We start from the raw sequence: 19,707 nt of genomic DNA, 5'->3' as shown, positions 1-19,707 counted from the left end.
AAGATCCATTGACATCCCACATTTCCTTGGCCATTCTGCCAGGAGGCATGCTTGAGTGAGCCACAAAGGGACATTTCCCCCTTCAGATGGTCTAGTGAAGATTGGCAGAACTTACCCTTATAGAGGAAGCCTGCGTTCAAATGTCAGTAAAGATTGTGATTCAAACTGTGATCTGTTCGTGGGAGTTCAGCCCTGTAGGACTGTAGCTAAAGGGCAGTTCATTCTGACTGGTAATGAGCATAATGTCATTTTGTAATACTTCATATGTTCCAAGGAGTAGAAATAATAAAATTTATTTTTTTTAATCTGAAATAGCTAAATTTCATAACACCTATGTCACAGACAGGATGTATTTGCTGCTTACTTCCCATAATCTATGTTTTGTATGGAAAGGGATGTGTCTTTTCTTAACCTTGAAGTGTGTATTCCAATTAAATAATTCAACAGCAAGCTTTCGTGACTTTTTAAAAAAAAGGTTATTTATTCTTACCCTTCGAAATAACCCAACATCACACAAGGTCTCATTCACACACATAAAGATTGGATACAGATAAAGATAGTACATTTTTACAGATTGCAGTTAATTCAGCCTCTTATTTATGATTTCTGGTCTCCCATATGACAGGCCTATGGTTTCTTGAATGGATTCAATGATTTAAAGTTGAAGTGAGGATTTTGTAAAGTGAAAGATTCACAGTGGGTTGTGAGGTTTCTGGTGTCAAATATCTAGGAGATTGGTTCTCAGGTGAATTTTGAAACTGGAACAGGTTAAGTACTTTGGCTGATTGATGACTTGCAGCTAGTTTCAGATTCTGGTTCTCAGACTGGCTGGCAACTGATGGTTCTTAAAAGGCAAAGATGATATTGCCTTTTCTGCAGTTGCTGTGCCTTCAGTAGTTTTCTGCAGACTGCCCTGATCTCTGAGCCTTTAGATAAAACACATTACCTCAAGCCAAATTTGACCTCACAACTAATACCGACATATCCAACCAGATTGGTTTGGAAGTCCAAAGCCATTGCTACATAATAGAAGAGATATGGTGATCTTTCACACTTGTGGAAAACAGGTTCTGTAAGCTTTCTTTTGTTAAATTGCAAAACTGAAGACAGAGTCTAAGAGTCCATTGACTCTGTGTTTTGAGTAAGCTTTGAACAATAACAAGCATAAATACCACAGAGCGGTGCTGTCAGGATATGTCCATTCCAGGGGGTGGTTGCCCACCCAGGGTGATTCAGTTAGAAATTTCTGGAAGCTTGATAGTCTGTGTTGAATAAGCCAAGGTCCCATGACTCCTTGGCAGCCATCTTAACAGTTCATCAGTGTCTATTATAAATAAGACTGTTCCAGAAGCTTGAGCACAGTCCTATATTAAAGTGGTGAATCGGACATGTCTTTACTGAACATGACACCTAGCACATCCAAGTATTTCTCATGGCATGTTTTGATCAAAATTAGCTGTCTGTGCTAGTGAGGTCTAAAGCATTGACCTTCATAAACCTTTCTTCTGCTGTAGATCTCAAAATTAATTTGAATTAGTAGAAACCTACTTGTGATGCTTTTGAGCCTAAGTCTGACACTATTTTTTCTAATCTTCATTTATGAATGACTGTAAAACACCGTTAAATTGGATTACTAAATCTGTTTAGTAACGAAGATTTCGTATTGAGTATATACACTGCCAACTGGTCCCCAGTCACTTACACCTTATCTGATTTAATGGTAGTCATTTTTTTAATGAACAATCTACTTTACCACACACCAGTTATTTTGGGGGAAAATATTATGGTCATTTCTCAGTATTACAATGAGATTGTCAGAACCGAATTTTAATTTTTAGTTCATTTGATTTTGGGGAGGGAAGAGGCAAAAGAAGATATCAATGGGCAGAATTTTTCTGTTGGCAAGCAGGGGTGCGCCCCACATGTCTATGCACAAAATGGCGCATGCTGACATCGAGCGTGCATCCCAATGTCACCACGCACCATCGCAATATTTGGGAAGACAAGCGCTCTATAAGTTTGGATGTGCGACAGCCATCAATTAATGGGCCAGTTAAGGCCCTTGAGGCAGTAATTGAATTTGATTTTTCGCAGCCCGTGCAATCTTCAGGACGTCTCATGGGTGCAATGGGCAGGCGGGTAGGAGCCATTGTATAAACCTCATCCATGGGTGAGATAAGAGGGGTGAGTAGGGTCGCAAATATGATCTTTCAGATATTTAAGTGTGAAAGTTACTTATACTTGCCTGTGTGAGCAGGAATACTTCAAAACTCATACCAGCTGCTTGGACAGGAGTAACAGCCTTCAGGTCAGGACACTACAGTGAAGATCCTTTTTGGGGCCTACAGGTTTCAGGAAGCCTTCCCTAAGCCTGGGAATAGGAGTTGTGCTCTCCACTGGAGGCGCCTCCTCTGAGGAGGAAGGAAGGACCAGAAGGGGGAGGAGGCACATTCAGCTTCCAGGGAGCTACATTTGGGAGGAGAGATGCAGGCGCAAGGGGCGCAGGGCCAAGAGGTAGTCCAAGGTAGAAGGGGTCGCAGAGGATGCCAATATCCTGCTGCCATGGTATACGGGCGGCAAAGCAGCTACCTCAATATAACTGAGGTGCAGTGCTGAAGGAGGCTCCGTCTCTCAAGGGAAGCAGTCACCTCCATCTGGATTGACCCTGAGATCTCTGCAAACTGTGTGGATGGGCACCCCATGCCAGTGGCTTTAAAGGTCACAGCTGCCCTCAACTTCTATGCCTCTGGCTCTTTCCAGGGGTCAGTGGGTGATCTTTGCGGAGTCTCCCAATCAGCTGTCCACACTTGCGTCAAGTAGGTGACAGACGCTCTGTTCAGGCGTGCATTGACTTTCATCCACTTCCGCTGGGACGATGCCTGCCAGACACAGCGAGCCAGAGGCTTCGCGGCCATTGCTGGCTTCCCCCGCGTCCAGGGTGCAATAGACTGTACACATGTAGCCATCAAGGTGCCAGCAGGTGAGCCCGGTACCTTTGTCAACAGGAAGGGCTTCCACTCCATGAACGTGCAGATAGTGTGTGATCACAGGATGCTGATTGTACAAGTCTGTGCAAGGTACCCAGGCAGCTCCCATGACACCTACATCCTGAGACACTCCCAGGCACTGGGGCTCTTCTGTGTTCCAGCCCGGCTGGATAGATGGCTGCTGGGTGACAAGGGCTATCCCCTCAGAAGGTGGCTGATGACGCCTCTCCGCCATCCAAGAACAGAGGCTGAGAAGCGGTACAGTAGGAGCCACACCTCCACAAGGGCTGTGGTGGAGCGAACCATCGGTCTTCTCCAGATGCACTTCTGACGCCTGGAACACTCAGGGGGCGCACTCCGATACTCCCCAGATCGTGTATCGCTGATAGTGGTTGCATACTGCGCTCTCCACAATCTTGCGCTGGAAAGATAGGATGCTGCGGATGAGGAAGACGCAGACGCAGTTGCTCCGGATGCACACGATGAGTCCAGCAGTGAGTCCGAGGATGAGCACACACAGGAGAACGCTGAAGGGATAGAAGCTGACCCGGGCATACTCCAGGGAGGCAAGGATACCCGGGAGGCTTTAATCCAAAGAACCTTCAGCTAGCACACCACAGATTGACCTTCAACACACACCAGGGCTGCAGGCTCAATGCTCGATGCCTGAGTGCTAAATCTGCCTGGATAGTAACATTAACTAAGGCCCTTGTCAATAAAGCTCAATGTCAAACAACTCACTCATAACATCATGGGTTCCCATCCACCTGCAGAAGTAAGGAATCACCTTGAGGCATGTCAAAATTTATTGAGTGAACAAATGTAACTTGATAAAGGAAAAAAAAACGCTGTTGGACATCACACCAAGTCTTCTGCAAACTACATTAGGCCAACATAAAAGCACCATTGAGAAACCCATGGTGTGCCTAAGGTGCCTTAAATTTACACTTACGGGTGCTGCATATAGTTGCTGTCTCCTCGCTGGCACTGGCATCTGATACAGCCTGCTCACTGTGCTGTCCTGTTGGCCTCAATGACCTTGGCGGATGGATGTCCTCTGGCCCTTGAAGCATTTGATGGCCCCACTTGGGAGGGAGCGGCCAGTTCCACAGCTGGCTTCTCCTCCAGCCTTATTGGATGCCATGGTTACTGGCAGAGGGGTGGAGGAGCTGCTACCCTCATCCAGAGCGCCCTGAGAGGAGCCTTCAGAGACTCTGCTGCGCTGACATGAGGTTGCTTCGGACCTCCCTGCTCACCGTAGATTGATGGGCACCGAGCTGGGATACTTGGTGCCCAAACCATCTTCCACACTGGCCCTGACCAGCCGAGGCCAATGCCGATGTGAGGGCTTGCAGGTCCAAGTGCAACCCCATGAGGCCCTGATTGTTCTTCTGGAGGAGCCTCTCCATGAGAGTCGTCACTCTCTCCATGGATGATGTATGGCGCTCAGCCATGAGGCTCATTGCATTGGTGATGTTCCATGTGGACTCCTCCAGCACGGGCACCATGCCACTCATAGCCTTATGTATCTCCACCAGGTTGTCCTGCATACCCTGCTGCACTTGCAGAGTTTGCTGCCTCACGGACGACTCCAGAGGCACATCTTCAGCCACCGACGGAGCATGTATTTGGTCCCCAGCAGTCCTCTGACTGCAGGCGTCCTGGGCACTTTCTGTTTCTGCCCGCACCTCAAGCAAGCGTGAAGTGCCCTCTCCGCCGTGCCCTGGGACACTAGCCGAATATCTAATTCCCACCAAGTTGCTAGTATCTGTGCTGGTGCCTGCCTGGCTGAGATAGTGTGATGCTGATGAGTGGATTTACTCTGGGGCTTTAGGGGTGAGAGGTGGGCCCTCTGCCTCTTCCTCCTCCCAGCCCTGCTCCGGTGATGCTGAAAGGAAGAAAAAGGACATTTGATTAGTTACAGTGCAGACAATGAAGGGTGACGGCTGCGTTCAGTGATTTGAGGCAACATGGTGCTCACCCTCCCCGAACGCAGGAGATCATTGAATCTTTTGTGGCACTGGATCCATGTGTGTCGCACCACATCCCGGGAGCTCACACTCTCGGTCACCTCCTCCCATGCGTGTTTGGTCAGGTGGGGATGCCTCCGCCTCCTGTCCCTCGGAAGAAGGACCTCCCACTGCACTCCTCCAGGAGGGCAGCTGGGCACTCGTCAGAAAAACGAGGGGAACACTGCCCTGCTGGCCTACCCTCCGGTATTGCGTCAGGCACGTTGCTCCTCTGATGTGCTCTTCTCCCAGCCATTGTGAGCAGCCTTGCAAAGGCTGCCAGGCCTTCATTTAAACAGGTTGCTGGGTTGCCGTTGGACCAGGTGGTCTGAGTGCGCCTGCCGCCGCCCGCCCACTCCCACTATCCATGGGAACCATGAACTACACTGGGTGGGCCTTAATTGGCCCACTCACATAAAATGGCGATGCGGACCCTATCGTGAGCGGTGATTGGGCCCACACCTGCTCCCGCATGGCCCGCCTGACATGGGGAAAATTCTTCCCAATTTTTTTTTTAAAAAAGTCTGACTTAATTGCAATCCCTTAAGTAAACTCAGCCTTCTTAAGGCAATTTTGGTCTGCACACATTAATCTATTTAGTTTAAAGCCCTCTCTTCAGTCCTGATATGATTTGCCAGTACGCTAGTACTAGCGTGGTTTAGTGAAGGCTGTCAATGGTACAGCTCCTTCTTTCCCCAGTATTGGTGCCAGTGCCCCATGAATTGAAACCCTTTTTCCCTACACCAATCTTTGAGCCACGCATTCAACTCTCTAATCTCATTTACCCAATGCCAATTTGCATGTGGCTCAAGTAGTAATCCAGAGATTATTACCCCTGTAGTTCTGTTTTTTTAATTTAGTCCCTAGCTGCTCAAATCCCTCAGTAGAACCTTTTCTCCTATCTATGTCAATGTGGACCACGGCAACTGAATCCTCGCCCTCCCACTCCAAGTTCCTCCCCAGCCCAGAGGACTTAACCCTGCAGGCATCACAGCCATTGGGACTTGTGCTCCCCTCACTTTAATGGCACCTTTCGTCATGTTGGCATGGTCAGTTTGCTCATTCTTCCTGCAGTGCTTGCTCTCGTTCACACAAGTTACAAGATCCTCGAACCTGTTATAATGGCTGAGGCTCCTCCATTGTTACTTGCTGGATCCTTATACCTGCCTCACGTAGTCGCACCCTCCTGTCCATGACCACAGACTAAATCTGAAATACCTATAACTTAAGGGGTGTGACTGCCTCCTGAAACAAAGTGTCCAGGTAACTGTGCCCCTCCATGAGGCATTGCAGTGTCCAAAGTTTGGACTCCAGCTTAAAGTTCCTTACTACAGATGTGGTTGCTGTGGATCAGACTAGTGTCCACCAGGTCATGCAGCGCATGACCTGCCCTGCTAACTTTATTGTGCTTATTTGAACTAATTAGGTTTCAAGCTTAGAAATATCTCAAATGTTCTCTATAGTTATACCAAGTAGTTGAACTAGTTAAGCTATAAATTTATTGCAATACTTGTGTCTCCCCAGTACCGCTTTAAACTACTGTCCATTTTTCGAGGGATAAAATGGTAAAAACTCTTCAATTACCTACCTACTCAACTAATTAAAACTTTGAACACTCACCTGCTTCTGGAAGCTGAAAAAAACATAAAAAGCAGCATCTTGTTCTCCCCCTGCACCAAATTACCAACAGCATCAAATTCCACAGCTTGTACTGCATAGCACTCAAAACTCATTACATCCAATGCTCCCAGACTTTCATTGTTATTGCTTAATCATCCCTTTTGTTATCACTCTTGCCCTCCACCCTATCACAGACCTTTGTTCTTTATCAACCACCCCCCCACTTTTGCCTGGCTACGGAAGCTTCAAAGCTGTTCATCTCTAACATCTTCCGATTCTGATGAGAGGTCATTGACCTGAAGTGTTAACGTTGTTTCCTCTCTGCCAATGCTGCCTGACCTGCTGAGTGTTTCCAGAAATGTCTGTTTTTGTTGCATAACATTTCAGATTCATTGGTGCAAAATCCACGAGCAGGTGTCAGGAAGATGTTTCCAAAAGCTTCATCCATTTAGTTATTACTGAAATGAGTTTGTCACAGAAAATAAGCATTTCTAATGAGTGCTTAGTTCTCCACCTGAGGAGCGTGATTTAAGTGGCATAAATTACTTTTACAAAAAACTAGACTGAACCATTTATTAGTTTCATTAATAAGTTTCTTAGTAAATTAAATATTTTTTATATGTAGAAGGACATTTAAAATGTGCCTATCAGTGCCTTCCTGTAAGGAAAAAGGAGCATGAATTGAAGAGCTAAAATGGCTGCATACAGAGACAATTGACAGCAACAGTATATGACATAACGTACGTTCAAAATTCCCCATCTTTTGTGGTGATTCGGCCGATTTCACCTATTTTGCACAGTTAATATTAGTGCAAACTATTGAAAACTTGACCCATGCAGTTTCGCTTTCAGCTCAGAGCTGCATTAAGAATGACCTTGGTATCTTTATATGGTATTCCATTTTTTGCCTTTATTTTCTGATGTGATTTCAAATGTTACAATATGTTTTTATCTGTAAATATTTCTAATACTACTTTGTAACTGAGAGGCAATTAATCATGCCTAAAACCAGGCAAGTTTCTACTACTTTATGCCTCTGAATTATGCCATCCTTTTATAGTTCATTTGATTTAATAACAAATCCCTGCTGAATCATTTTTGTTGTCTGTGAAGATGCTGATTTCTTTTCCATTAAGAATACTATGGCACCCAATCTTGGGAAATCTTGAATGATTTTATGAACTAGAAGAAAACTCAACAGCTGATGTTTTCCATGTGAAGGCCCCACATGATTTGAAATTTTTGAGGTCAACGATCTAAAAGACTGCACCTTATTTCAGTGCCAATGTGAACTATGCATTTAGCTTAAAACAAAAAACAGAATACAAAATAAACCAATTAAATAGAAAAAAGTCTGAGAAGCAATGAACAAAGGAAAAACTATGCCCTTATTATAAAAGACAAGCTCACGGTTATTTGGCAAAACTTCTGGAGAGTTTTGGCCAAATTACTTTTTTTGAGGGGAAATGGAAGAGAAGATGAGCTGCATCGTCATCGGCTGGCCCTCGATTTGAGGATAAGTCAGGGTCGCGAGTTTCTCCCAAGGGCCTTCATGACTGAAGAGGACAATTTTTGACCCACAGTTCTTTGGGTACATGGGGCAGGATGTCCCACGAGGCAGTGTGATCCAGAGCGCAGGATTTGCTTCATTATCTTTCCTTCCCTCCTGCCACTCTGAGTTACAACATTTTATTGATGCGGCAATGTGTGATTCACCTTGATGGACAAGTTGTCGCCATTTTAAATAATTGGTAGCAAGCTCCTCACGGTCATTAATATCAAAGCTGCCATGCTTCAAGGAGAGCTTCAAAGGGCCTTTGAAGCTTTTCCTTTGTCCTTCCCTGGAAGGTTGGCCATTTGAGAATTGAGAAAACAAAACCTGGTGGGGGAGATGATTTTCAGCCATCTGGAATACAGTGTTCAGTCCATTGAAATGGATTTGCAGGAGTTTTGGTTGAAAGCTTGTAGAGTTCCCTTCAAGAAGGGCACTAGTGTTTGTCTGATGGTCCTCCCATTGAATTCAAAGGATGCCGCAGAAATATTGCTGAAGGAATTTCTCTCGCACTCTTAGATGTCACTGATACACACTCCAGGCCTCACTGCAGTACAGGGGGATGGTGACAACAGCTGATCTGTACATGAGGAATTTTGTTGGCTTGCAGTAGTCTTTGTTGTCAAACACTCACTGCCATAGTTTGTAGAAGTCTGACCTGGTTGATGAATGCAATGAAGAGTTCCTGGTGTTGTTGTTGATGTTCTTCTTAGATTAATCTGGCAACAAAGATCATATCAGAGGTTCCTCTGGAAGGTCTAAAGCCACACTCTGGGAGGATTTCCTTAGCCACAGGAAGTAGGTGATTCAGGAGAATGCATGTCAGGATTTTGCCTGCTATGGATAAGGGGGAAATATCTCAATAGTTTTCTCACAGTATGACATGTGCCTTCTTGAAGATAGTTACAGTTGTCACATTACTGAAGTCGGGGGAATTCTTTTTTCCTCACAAATCCACAGGATAAGTTGCATATACTAGTGGCAGTAAGAGATAGAAGCAGTCAAAATGAAGGCCCATGGGGCATTAGGAATTGAGCTTTACTTACACGATACCAATAGAGCATCCCAATGCAACTTGCTGTTTTGGGCTTGATCCAGGTAGGTATTCAGCACGCCAGGACCTCCTGACTCCACATTAATGTAATAAGAAGACAAAAAATGACCGTTTCTGGATGGGCTCCAGAGTTATTTTTTTAAGGACAAATGGTTAGGCTTCTGTAATCCTGGAAGAACAGAGCCAACATGCTAGCACAGGCACTGTTCAGATCTCGCTGAATTTGGCTTTGGGGTTCTGATTGGCATATTGAAGGGGACTACTGTCTGTCCATGGCAGGCATCTTGGGCATCTACAAGGTGCCAGCTAATAATTTGTCAACCTGTGCACTTCGGGGTGCAATTGCCTGTGGCAGTGGCACCCAGAAAATGGTTAAAAAGAAATGGGAAAAAAAAAATGGCAGATGGAATTCAAGATCGATAAGTGGAGTATTTTAATTTTAAAAAAAATTATGGTTAGAATGAGAGAAATCTGGATGCTATGAAAGGCTATACAGGAGGAAGAAATAATGGGGGTGTACGACAAAAGGTACGGCGATAATTATGGGTGATTTTAATCCACATATAAGTTGGACAAATCAGATTGGCAAAAGCAGCTTGGAAGAGGAGTTTGTAGTATGTTTTCAGGACATTTTCTTAGAGCAGCATGTTCTATAAGCAACCAGAGAGCAGGCTATTCTAGATCTTGTAATGTGCAACAAGATAGGATTAATTATTAACTTCATAGTAAAAGTGCCACCAGGCAGCTGTGATCATAACATGATTGAAGTTCGCATTCAGTTTGAGGAAGACAAGTGTGGGTCCAGAACTAGAGTTTAAACTTAAATAAGGGCAATTATGAGGGTATGAAGACAGCTGGCTAGATTGAACAAGGAAATTAGATTAAGGGTTAGGTGAGTCGAGATGTAGTGGCAGATATTTAAGGACATAATTCATAACACTCATAAGAACATAAGAAATAGGAGCAGGAGTAGGCCATTTGGCCCCTCAAGCCTACCCTGCTATTCACTAAGATCATGGCTGATCTGCCCCAACTCTGCTTCGTGCCAGCTCCTCATAGTCCTCAACTCCCGATATTTTAAAAATCTATCCTCCTCCTCTTTAAGTACTTTCAGTGATCTCGGCTCCACAACTCTCTGGGGTAGAGAATTCCAGACATTCACTACCCTCTGAGAGAAAAAATTTCTTCGCATCTCAGTTTTAAATGAGTGACCCCTTATTCTGTAACTATGTCCCCTAGTTCGAGATTCCCCCACTAGTGGAAACATCTCAATATCTACCCTGTCAAGCCCCCTCAGGATTTTGTACGTTTCAATAAGATCATCCCTCATTATTCTAAACTCTAATGAATAAAGGCCTAACCTGTTTAATTGTTCTTGATAAGTCAACCTCTTCATCCCAGGAATCAGCCTAGTGAATCTCTTCTGAATTGCCTCCAATGCCAGTATATCCTTTCTTAAATATGGGGACCAAAACTGTACACAGTACTCCAGGTGTGGACTCACCAACACCCTGTACAGTTGTAACAAGACTTCCCTATTTTTAAACTCCAACCTCCTAGCAATACAGGCCAAAGTCCATTTGCCTTCCTAATTACTAGCTGCACCTGCATGCTAATATTTTGTGTTTCATGCACATGAACACGCAGATCCCTCTGTGCTGTACTTTTTTGCAGTCTCCCTCCATTTAAATAATTGTCTGCCTTTTGATTTTTCCTACCAAAGTGCATGACCTCACACTTCCTTACATTAAACTCCATCTGCCAAGTTTTTGCCCACTCACTCAATCTGTCTATATCCCCTTGCAGATTTCTTATGTCCTCATCACGGCATGCCCTCTCTCCTATTTTTGTATCGTCAGCAAATTTGGAGACGTTACACTCCGCCGCCCCATCCAAGTCATTAATATAGATAATACATAATTGAGGCCCTTGGCCTAATCCACTAGTTACATCTTTCCAACCTGAAAAATACCCATTAACTCTGACTCTCTGTCTTCTGTGTGTTAACCAACCCTCAATCCATGCTAATACAGTACCCCCAATAACGTGAGCACTTATCTTGTGCAATAACCTTTCATGTGGCGCCTTATCAAATGCCATCTGGAAATCCAAATACACAACATGTATAATGCTAATTTTTCTGATAACACAAAGACAGGTAGAAAAGTAAGTTGTGAAAAGAACATAAGGGGTCTGCAAAGGAATGTAGATACGTTAAGTGAGAGGGTAAAAATTTGGCAGAAGGCAAATAACGTAGGAAAATGTGAATTTCTCTATTTGGCAGAAAGAATAGAAAAGCAGCGTATTCTCTAAATGGAGAGAGGTTGCAGAACTCTGAAGTACAGAGGGAATTGGGTGTACTAGTACATGAATCACAAAAAGTTAGTATGCAGAAATGGCAACAGATTAGGAAGACAAATGGAATATTGTTGTTTATTGCCAGGGGAATGGAATATAAAATAGGGATATTTTTCTACAGTTGTACACATCTTTAGTTTAACCACAAAGAGTACTGTCTACAGTTTTGGTCCCCTTAGTTAAGAAAGGACATAATTGCATTAGAAGCAGTTCAGAGAAGGTTCACTCGACTGATTATTGGGATGAGGGGGTTATCTTGTGAGGAAAGGTTGGACAGGCTGGCTCTTATCTGTTGAAGTGTTAAAGAATGATAAGTGATCTTTTTGAAACATAAAATCCTGAGGGAACTTGACAGGGTGGTCACTGAGGTGATGTTTCCCCATGTGGGAGAGGACAGAATTAGGAGACGGAGTTTTTAAAAAAAGGGACCTCCCATTCAAGATGGGGATGAGGAGAATTTTTATCTGAGGGTCATGACCCTGTGGAAATCTCTTCCCCAGAGAGCTGTAGATCCAGTGTCATTGAATACAGGCACCGGACCCCTTACCTGGCATCCCAAAAACTAGAAGGACCTGAAAACTGGCTACAGTCGACAATGGTGTCCTGTGCAGCAATTTGAGATTGGGGCACAGATTACTTCGTTGAGCTTCCACTTTATTTGGTGGCATCACTCATTCCCGCATCAATTACCTGTACACACAGTTCGAACACTATTCGAACCAGTGTCTCTGTAATTATAGTCTTTATTATCTCTGGTGGTTTTATGTCGAAAAGATCAGCAGGAAGTCCCTTGACAAGCGGGAGAGCCAAGAGGAGATATTTGTCGCTGAGCATTAAGCAGAAAGTGGAGTTACTAATGCACCTTTAGAAGGGCACCTCTGTTAAAAATTAAGTGAAGAATACGGTGTTGGCATATTAACCATTTATGACTTCAAGGAGCAAAAGGAGGAGTTACTTAAATTTTATGATGACAGTGTGACAGTGATGTGGCCAAATTAATGGATAATAGGAAAGCACTCCATCAGTCAAAGACTGTCCATGCAGACAAAGTGTTACTAGAGTGGATCAGGCAACATTGGAGTGAGAAATACCCACTGGATTGCTCCATTATCATGGCCCAAGTGAAAGTGCTCCATGAAGAGCTAGGTTTAACATCACCATGTGAATACTCATCAGGATAATAAAACAAATTTTTAAAATGCCATGGTGTACATCTGCTGAAAGTATGCGGTGAAAAAGCTTCAGCTGATCATGAAGCTGCAGCTGCTCGGATGAAATTTCCATGGTAATATCAGAAGAAGGTCTAACAGCAGAGTAAAAGTACAATGTTGATGAGACCTCATTATATTGTCTCAAAATGCTCACTGCATCCAACAGAGGCTCGGGATTTAAGGATTTCCAAAAATAATTCAGTGTAAAAGATGCACTCTGGAGTGCTGTGAAGGCTTATGTCAATCTACCCCAAGATATTTTGATAAATGGATGGAACAACCTGTGGCCATTTACCATGTTCCCAAATTGTGGTGATGAAATCAAACCTGATTTTAGTGTTTTCTATATGTCTGAGGAGAAAAAAGTTCAAGATTTATTGGCAAATGCGAAAGGTTTGTCATATGCTGAAGCCAAGTTGTTGGATGAAGCTTTTGACGATTGTCTGAATATTGACAACGATGCTCTGGCTCACCTCAAGCTCACAGACATTGAAGTATTTATAAGGCAGAGGTAGATGGATTCTTGACTAACAAGGGAATCAAAGGGTATTGGGGGTAGGCAGAAAAGTGGCATTGAAACCACAATCAGATCAGCCATGATCTTATTGAATGGTGGAGCAGGCTTGAGGGGCCAAATGGCCTACTCCTGCTTCTAAGTCATATGTACGTATGTATGTTTCTATGTAAAATAATTTGTGGGTTCAGGTTCACCAGGCACTAAAAATTACGTAATCATTACTAAAGGAGTTGGTGGAAGAACATCTCAAAACGAAAAAGTATATTGCATGGACTTCAAAAGAGAAAATCTTGCTTGACCAAACTTATTGATGTTTTGAGGAGGTAATTGCGAGAGTAGACAATGGTAATATAGTAAATGTAATTTATCTGGATTTGAAACGACCTTCAATAAAGTGCCCCATAATAGACAAGTGAATAATGTCAGAGAATGTGGAATCAAGGGACAAGTGCCAGAATGGATTGCTAGCTTGTTTCAAGACAAAGCAGAGAGTGCAAGGAAAGGGTAGTTATTCTAAGTGGCAGAAGGTGGGAATTGTTGTTTCACAAGGATCATTGCTGGGACCAGTGCTATTCACAATTTACATTAACTATTTGGATTTTAGAATCAAAATCATAATTTCCAAATTTGCTGATGATACCGAATTGGGTTGCAGAGGACGGCAACAAATTACAGGAGGATATTAATAAACTTGCAGAACGGTCAAAAACTTGGCAAATGGAGTTCAACACAGATGAATGGTAGGTGGAATAGGGGGTCACTTATTACTTGAAACTTGCAAGTCTCAGTGGGGTAGAGGGACAAAAGGATCACAGTGCAAATATGTCAATTATTAAAAGTTGTACCACAGTTTAGCAAGGCCATAAAAAATGCAACCAAGCACTAGGCTTTATTTCTAGAGGGATAGAATTGAAAAGTACGGAAGTTATGCTAAACCTGTATCAAATTTTGGTTAGGCCATGCTTAGAGTCCTGCTTGCTAGATTATAAAAAGGATATAGAGGCACTGGAAAGAGTGCAGAGAAAATTTACAAGGAAATGTGCGGGTATACATATCAAGAAAGGATTAACAGGCTGTGTTCCTTTTCTCTAGAAAATAAGACAGCTGAGGGATAACTGAATAGAGGTCTTAAATTCTGAAAGTATTGATGGTAGATATAGAGAGAATGTTTCTTCTTTGAAGCCATCAATATAAGATAGTCTAATATAAGAAATTCGATAGGGAATTCCGAAGAAACGTCATTACCCAAAGAGTGGTGAGAATGTGGAACTTGCTACCACAGGGCGTGGTTGAAGCAAATAGTATAGATGCATTTAAGGGGAAGCTGGACATGCATATAAGGGATAAAAACACAAAATGCTGGAAAAACTCAACAAGTCTGGCAGCATCTGTGGAGAGAGAAACAGGGTTAACATTTTGAGTCTGTATGACTTCTTCAGAGCATATGAGGGAGAAGGAAATAGAGAGTTATGATATATTTAGATAAAGAAAGATGGAAGGAGGCTCGATTGGAGCATAAATGCTAGCATAGACTGTTTGGACTGAATGGCCTATTTCTATGCTATATATCCTATGTAAAAGCGTCATCACAAATGTGTAAGGCCATAAACGGTGAACAGAAAATTGTACTTTCTGCCAAGAGATATAAAATACAAATGCTGAGTTGTAATAATTAAACTATATAAAACATTTATAAAGTTGAATGCCATGTGCAATTTTTGAATCCAAACTACAGGAAGGATATTCACCCAATAGAGAGTGTATGGTGCAAAACCACCTGGTTGCTTGGTATGAGGAAGTACAATTATTGAAAAAAAACTTGAGAAATTGCGGCTGCCTTTATTCAACACATGAATATTTAACTTACAATGCTCTTATTTTGTTAATGAATTTACCAGAACCCTGATAAAATTTTGTCCTTAATGACAATTTGCTTATGCCATGAGTTGTAGCCACGTTTTCTCTCTCCCTGGTTGTTTCCATATCAAAAATAGCTACTTTTTACTTGCCATCTTTCAGTTTATCATTTGATGCACCATCTATTATTGCAAGAAAAGAAATGCTATTCTCGTAAGCTGTGGAAATTTGTTGATATAAGTAGCTGTGTTAAGAACAAATCTAATGACAAGTAACCTTAAAACTTAAAATTATGATTCGTATTGCTTTTGTTGAAGCAGTCACTTTGCATTTTATGTTATCTTCTTTCCTCTGAATACCACTGGTCACAAATATATCATTGCGTCTTTCAATTGATTTTTTTTTTGTTCCTATTAGCATTAATTTGTAAATGACAACGCATTTCAGTTTACCAGAGACTTTTTGCATTAAGCAAATGTGTATTTCTCTTCGATGGTTTTCAGAAATTGATATTCTAACTCCTAATGTATTTAAGTACATTTAATGTATGCTTTGTTTTATTGATCTGTGTTGCTATCCAGGAGAGAGCATTGCACAGTTGACTGATGTGGGCGCCTTTGACCAACCAGAATCGGATACAAGGGCAACAGTTTACACAGATAAAACTGGAATGATAAAAGCTGCACGGCTACTACTGTCTTCTGTTACAAAAGTACTGGTGTTGGCAGACAGGGTAGTCATTAAACAAATTATCAACTCCAGAAGCAAGGTATGTAACTGTTTAAATTATCAAGAAATTTACACGAGAAAAGAACTTTATAGTGTATGATACCTACACAAACCACAATAGCAAGTTTTAGAAAAGAAAACCAGTGTGGTGACTAACATTGCATTGAACCTGTATTAACATGGGAAGAAACTAGTAACTAAATATGCTTTACATCCCCAGAGATTGCATTTTGCGGAATAATCTATCTGGTATTAATGAAAATAAATAGGCTTTTACAATTATAGCCTTGCAGAATGCATTTTCTTGTTGAATGAAGAGAAGCAATTGCTTCTTCTATAGATAGAATGAAGAGGAACATAAGAAATGTGGATGGATACTTTGTTTGGAAATACAGTTACCAGGGAACATGAAATTTGACATTTAACCTAATTGTTTTCAGAATAATAAACTAGCAAACTTCAAAGTCTGTAAAGGTATCTGGGGAAGAAACCTTCAGTGTTTCTTCCCTCATAAATCATCTTAGCTCAACAATTGTGGTGGCTATGACATACAAAAGAAAACAACATGATCGTTTGCGTCTTCAGTGGCAATTTTTGGTTGGGCAAATAGCTTGATATATATAGATTACCAGTCACTGAATACAACAGAGGTCAGCTACTTGTACCTTTTCACAAAACACTGAAAAAGTCAGCAGGTCAAAGAAACTGTACATTGGCAGATGGAAGCAGATTATTCAATACCTCAAACTTGTTCTGCCATTCAGTTATATCATGGCAGATCCGTATTTGACTTTGCTTCATATCCTTTGATATATTTTTGTTCAGTAATGATTATTAATCTCAATTCTGTAAATTTCAATTGACTCAGGACCACCTTTCATGGGAAAGAATTGTACAGTTTAGCTACTCTTCTTGTATGGGGATAAAAGTACTTCCTGATTTCACTGCTAAATGGCCTAGTTTTAATTTTAAGGTTGTGCCCCCTTGATCAGTATTTCTGCAGTTGAGAAGCAGTTTTTCTCCATATACCCTATGGTCCATTAATCATTTAAAATTCAATTAGATAATCAACCTATTCAAGGAATAAAAACTAAATTTCTGGAATCTGTCCTCATATAGAACCCTATGGAATACCACTTGTCTTATCCCTCCAACCAATTACACCAGGTTGCCTGCAATTCAGTGCTCTTTCATTTTTGCTAATAATCTCGTGTAGAACCTGATCAAATGCCTTCTGGGTGTCCATATCAGCAGCATCCATAGATAAATCCTGTCCAACATGTTAATGTTGCCTCAAAAAAAATCAACTAGATCAGCCAGGCATGCTCTAGCCTTCAGAAATCCAAGCTGACTCTCTGATTTAGCTGATGCTTGCTCAAGCACTTGGTCAGTTCAAACATGAACAAAAGAGCAGAACTCCCGAGGTGAGGTGAGAGTGACTGCCCTTGACATCAAGGCAGCATTTGACCGGGTTTGGTATCAAGGAGCCCAAGCAAAACTGGAGTCCATGGGAATCAGGAGGAAAACTCTCCAGTGATTGGAGTCATACCTAGCACAAAGCAAGATGGTTGTGGTTGTTGGAGGTCAGTCATCTCAGCTCCAGGATATCATTGCAGGAGTTCCTCAGGGTAGTGTCCTAGGCTCAACCATCTTCAGCTGCTTCATCAATGACTTTCCTTCCATCGTAAGGTCAGAAGTGGAGATGTTCACTGATGATTGCACAATGTTCAGTATCATTCACGACTCCTCAGATACTGAAGCAGCCCATGTCCAAATGCTGCAAGACCAGGACAATATCCAGGCTTGGGCTGACAAGTGGCAAATTACATTCGTGCCACACAAAGTGCCTGGCAATGACCATCTCCAACAAGAGAGAATCCAACCATTGCTCCTTGATGTTCAATGTCATTACCATCACTGAATCCCCCACTATCAACATCCTGGGGGGTTACCATTGACCAGAAACTGAACAGGACTAGCCATATAAATACTGAAAGAGCAGGTCAGAGACTAGGAATCCTGCAATGAGTAACTCACCTCCTGACTCCCCAAAGTCTGTTCACCACAAGTCAGGAGTATGATGGAATACTCCCCACTTGCCTGGATGAGTGCAGCTCCCACAACACTCAAAAAGCTTGACATCATCCAGGACAAAGCAGTTTGCTTGATTGGCACCACATCCACAAACATTCACTCCCTCCACCACCGACGTACAGTAGCAGCAGTGTGTACCATTTACAAGATGCACTGCAGGAATTCACCAAGGCTCCTTACACAACACCTTCAAGATCCACGACCACTACCATCTAGAAGGACAAGGGCAGCAGATAGATGGGATCATCACCACCTGGAGGTTCCCCTCCAACTCACTTACTATCCTGACTTGGAAGTATATCGCCGTTCCTTCTCTGTCACTGGGTTAAAATCCTGGAACTCACTAACCGCACTGTGGGTGTACCTGCACCACATGGACTGCAGTGTTCAAGAAGACAGCTCATCACTACCTTCTTAAGGGCAATTAGGGATGGGCTATAAGTAAAAAAAAAAAAGTCGGCCTTTGATAGATTCCAGTAACTTTATATAAACCTAGATTACTGTTAAGCTGATGGGTCTGCAGTTACTTGGTGTCTCTTTCATTCCCTTCTTAAATAATAAATTACCAGTTGCAATTTAAAATCCAAAGGCACAATTTTTCAATCTAGAGAGTTTTGGAAAATCATGATGAACTTATCTGCAACTTCCTCATTTATATTTCTTTTAATACAACGGGTGGAAGCTATTATATGCCAGAGATCTTTTCTTATTACATCCTCCATTACTATTTTTTTATATATTAAAGCAATTAAGTTCCTTTTCCTGACTTATTTTGAGGATCCCTTTTATGACTGACATTTTGTCCTTTTCCTCTGCTGTGAAAATGAATGCAAAGTGCTCCTTTAACAAGTCTGCCATTTCTTTATTATTGATTATAATTGCACTTGCATCCATTCTGTGTGTTCACAGGGCTCTTTACCACTCTATGGGCAGAATTTCCAGGTCGGCGAGCGCGGGCAGGAAATGCTCGCTGACGCGCAAAATGATGCACGATGACATCAGGCTTGCACCCTGACGTCATCGCTATATTTTGTTTGGCGGGCACATGCCGGAGTCAGCTGTGCGCCCGCCAAAATGTCAACAGCCAATAAAGGCCACTAAGAAATCAGTTAAAGCAATTTAGAATGCTGCCCATTCAACCTTAAGGTTGACGGGCAGGTGAAGAGCCCAGGTGGCCTTCGCATTTTTCATGTTACCTCATCCACGGGCAGGATGAGGTTTCATGAAGTGTTTAAAAATTGAATAAAAATTAAAAAAAAATTCATTGACATATCCCAGCTCATGTGATGCTGTCACATGAGGGGACATATTTTAAAAGTTTTTAATTTCTTTATTTTGATGTTTAAAACTTAAACAAATCTGCGCTCTTTCATGCAGGCCCCGACTCAGGGAATTTCCCCCCCACCCCACCTCCGCGCCAGCCCAGGGAGCGCTCAGTGCTTCCGTGCACATGTCACGCTGGGCAGGCCTTAATTGGCCCTCCCACATAAAATGGTGGCGCAGACCCAATCGGGGGCGCCAATCAGATTTGCGCCCGCCCCCGCACAGCACGCATATGGGGGGGGTGGGACTTGTGTGTCCGGGTCCGGCCTGCCATTCTTAATGTCTGCGGAGTCTTTCTGACTCTGTGAAAATGTGGTCCATTGTCTCTGGCCTCACTGTTGACCATGGTTACTTAACTATACAAGTGGAAGCTTTTCCTTTTAGAGATATGCACTG

At 42.6% G+C, this 19,707-nt stretch overlaps 1 protein-coding gene across 4 annotated transcripts in view; it reads left to right on the top strand.

The window, feature by feature from the left end:
- Positions 1–19,707, top strand: part of ctnnal1 (catenin (cadherin-associated protein), alpha-like 1) — a 393,020-nt gene that overhangs the window by 196,749 nt on the left and 176,564 nt on the right. For all 4 annotated transcript variants that reach the window (XR_005942687.1, XM_041185149.1, XM_041185146.1 and 1 more), the window contains exon 3: positions 15,747–15,934. Coding sequence is in view for 3 of the 4 variants with exons in the window: in XM_041185149.1 (XP_041041083.1) it covers positions 15,747–15,934 (188 nt within the window). In the remaining variant the exon portion in view is untranslated. The remainder of the gene's footprint in view (positions 1–15,746; positions 15,935–19,707) is intronic.

The sequence above is a fragment of the Carcharodon carcharias genome, chromosome 3 (genome assembly GCF_017639515.1).
Source record: "Carcharodon carcharias isolate sCarCar2 chromosome 3, sCarCar2.pri, whole genome shotgun sequence".
In the NCBI taxonomy this organism is placed as follows: Eukaryota; Metazoa; Chordata; class Chondrichthyes; order Lamniformes; family Lamnidae; genus Carcharodon; species Carcharodon carcharias.
Note: the sequence above shows the minus strand (reverse complement) of the source record. Positions and strands in the feature narration are given on the sequence as shown.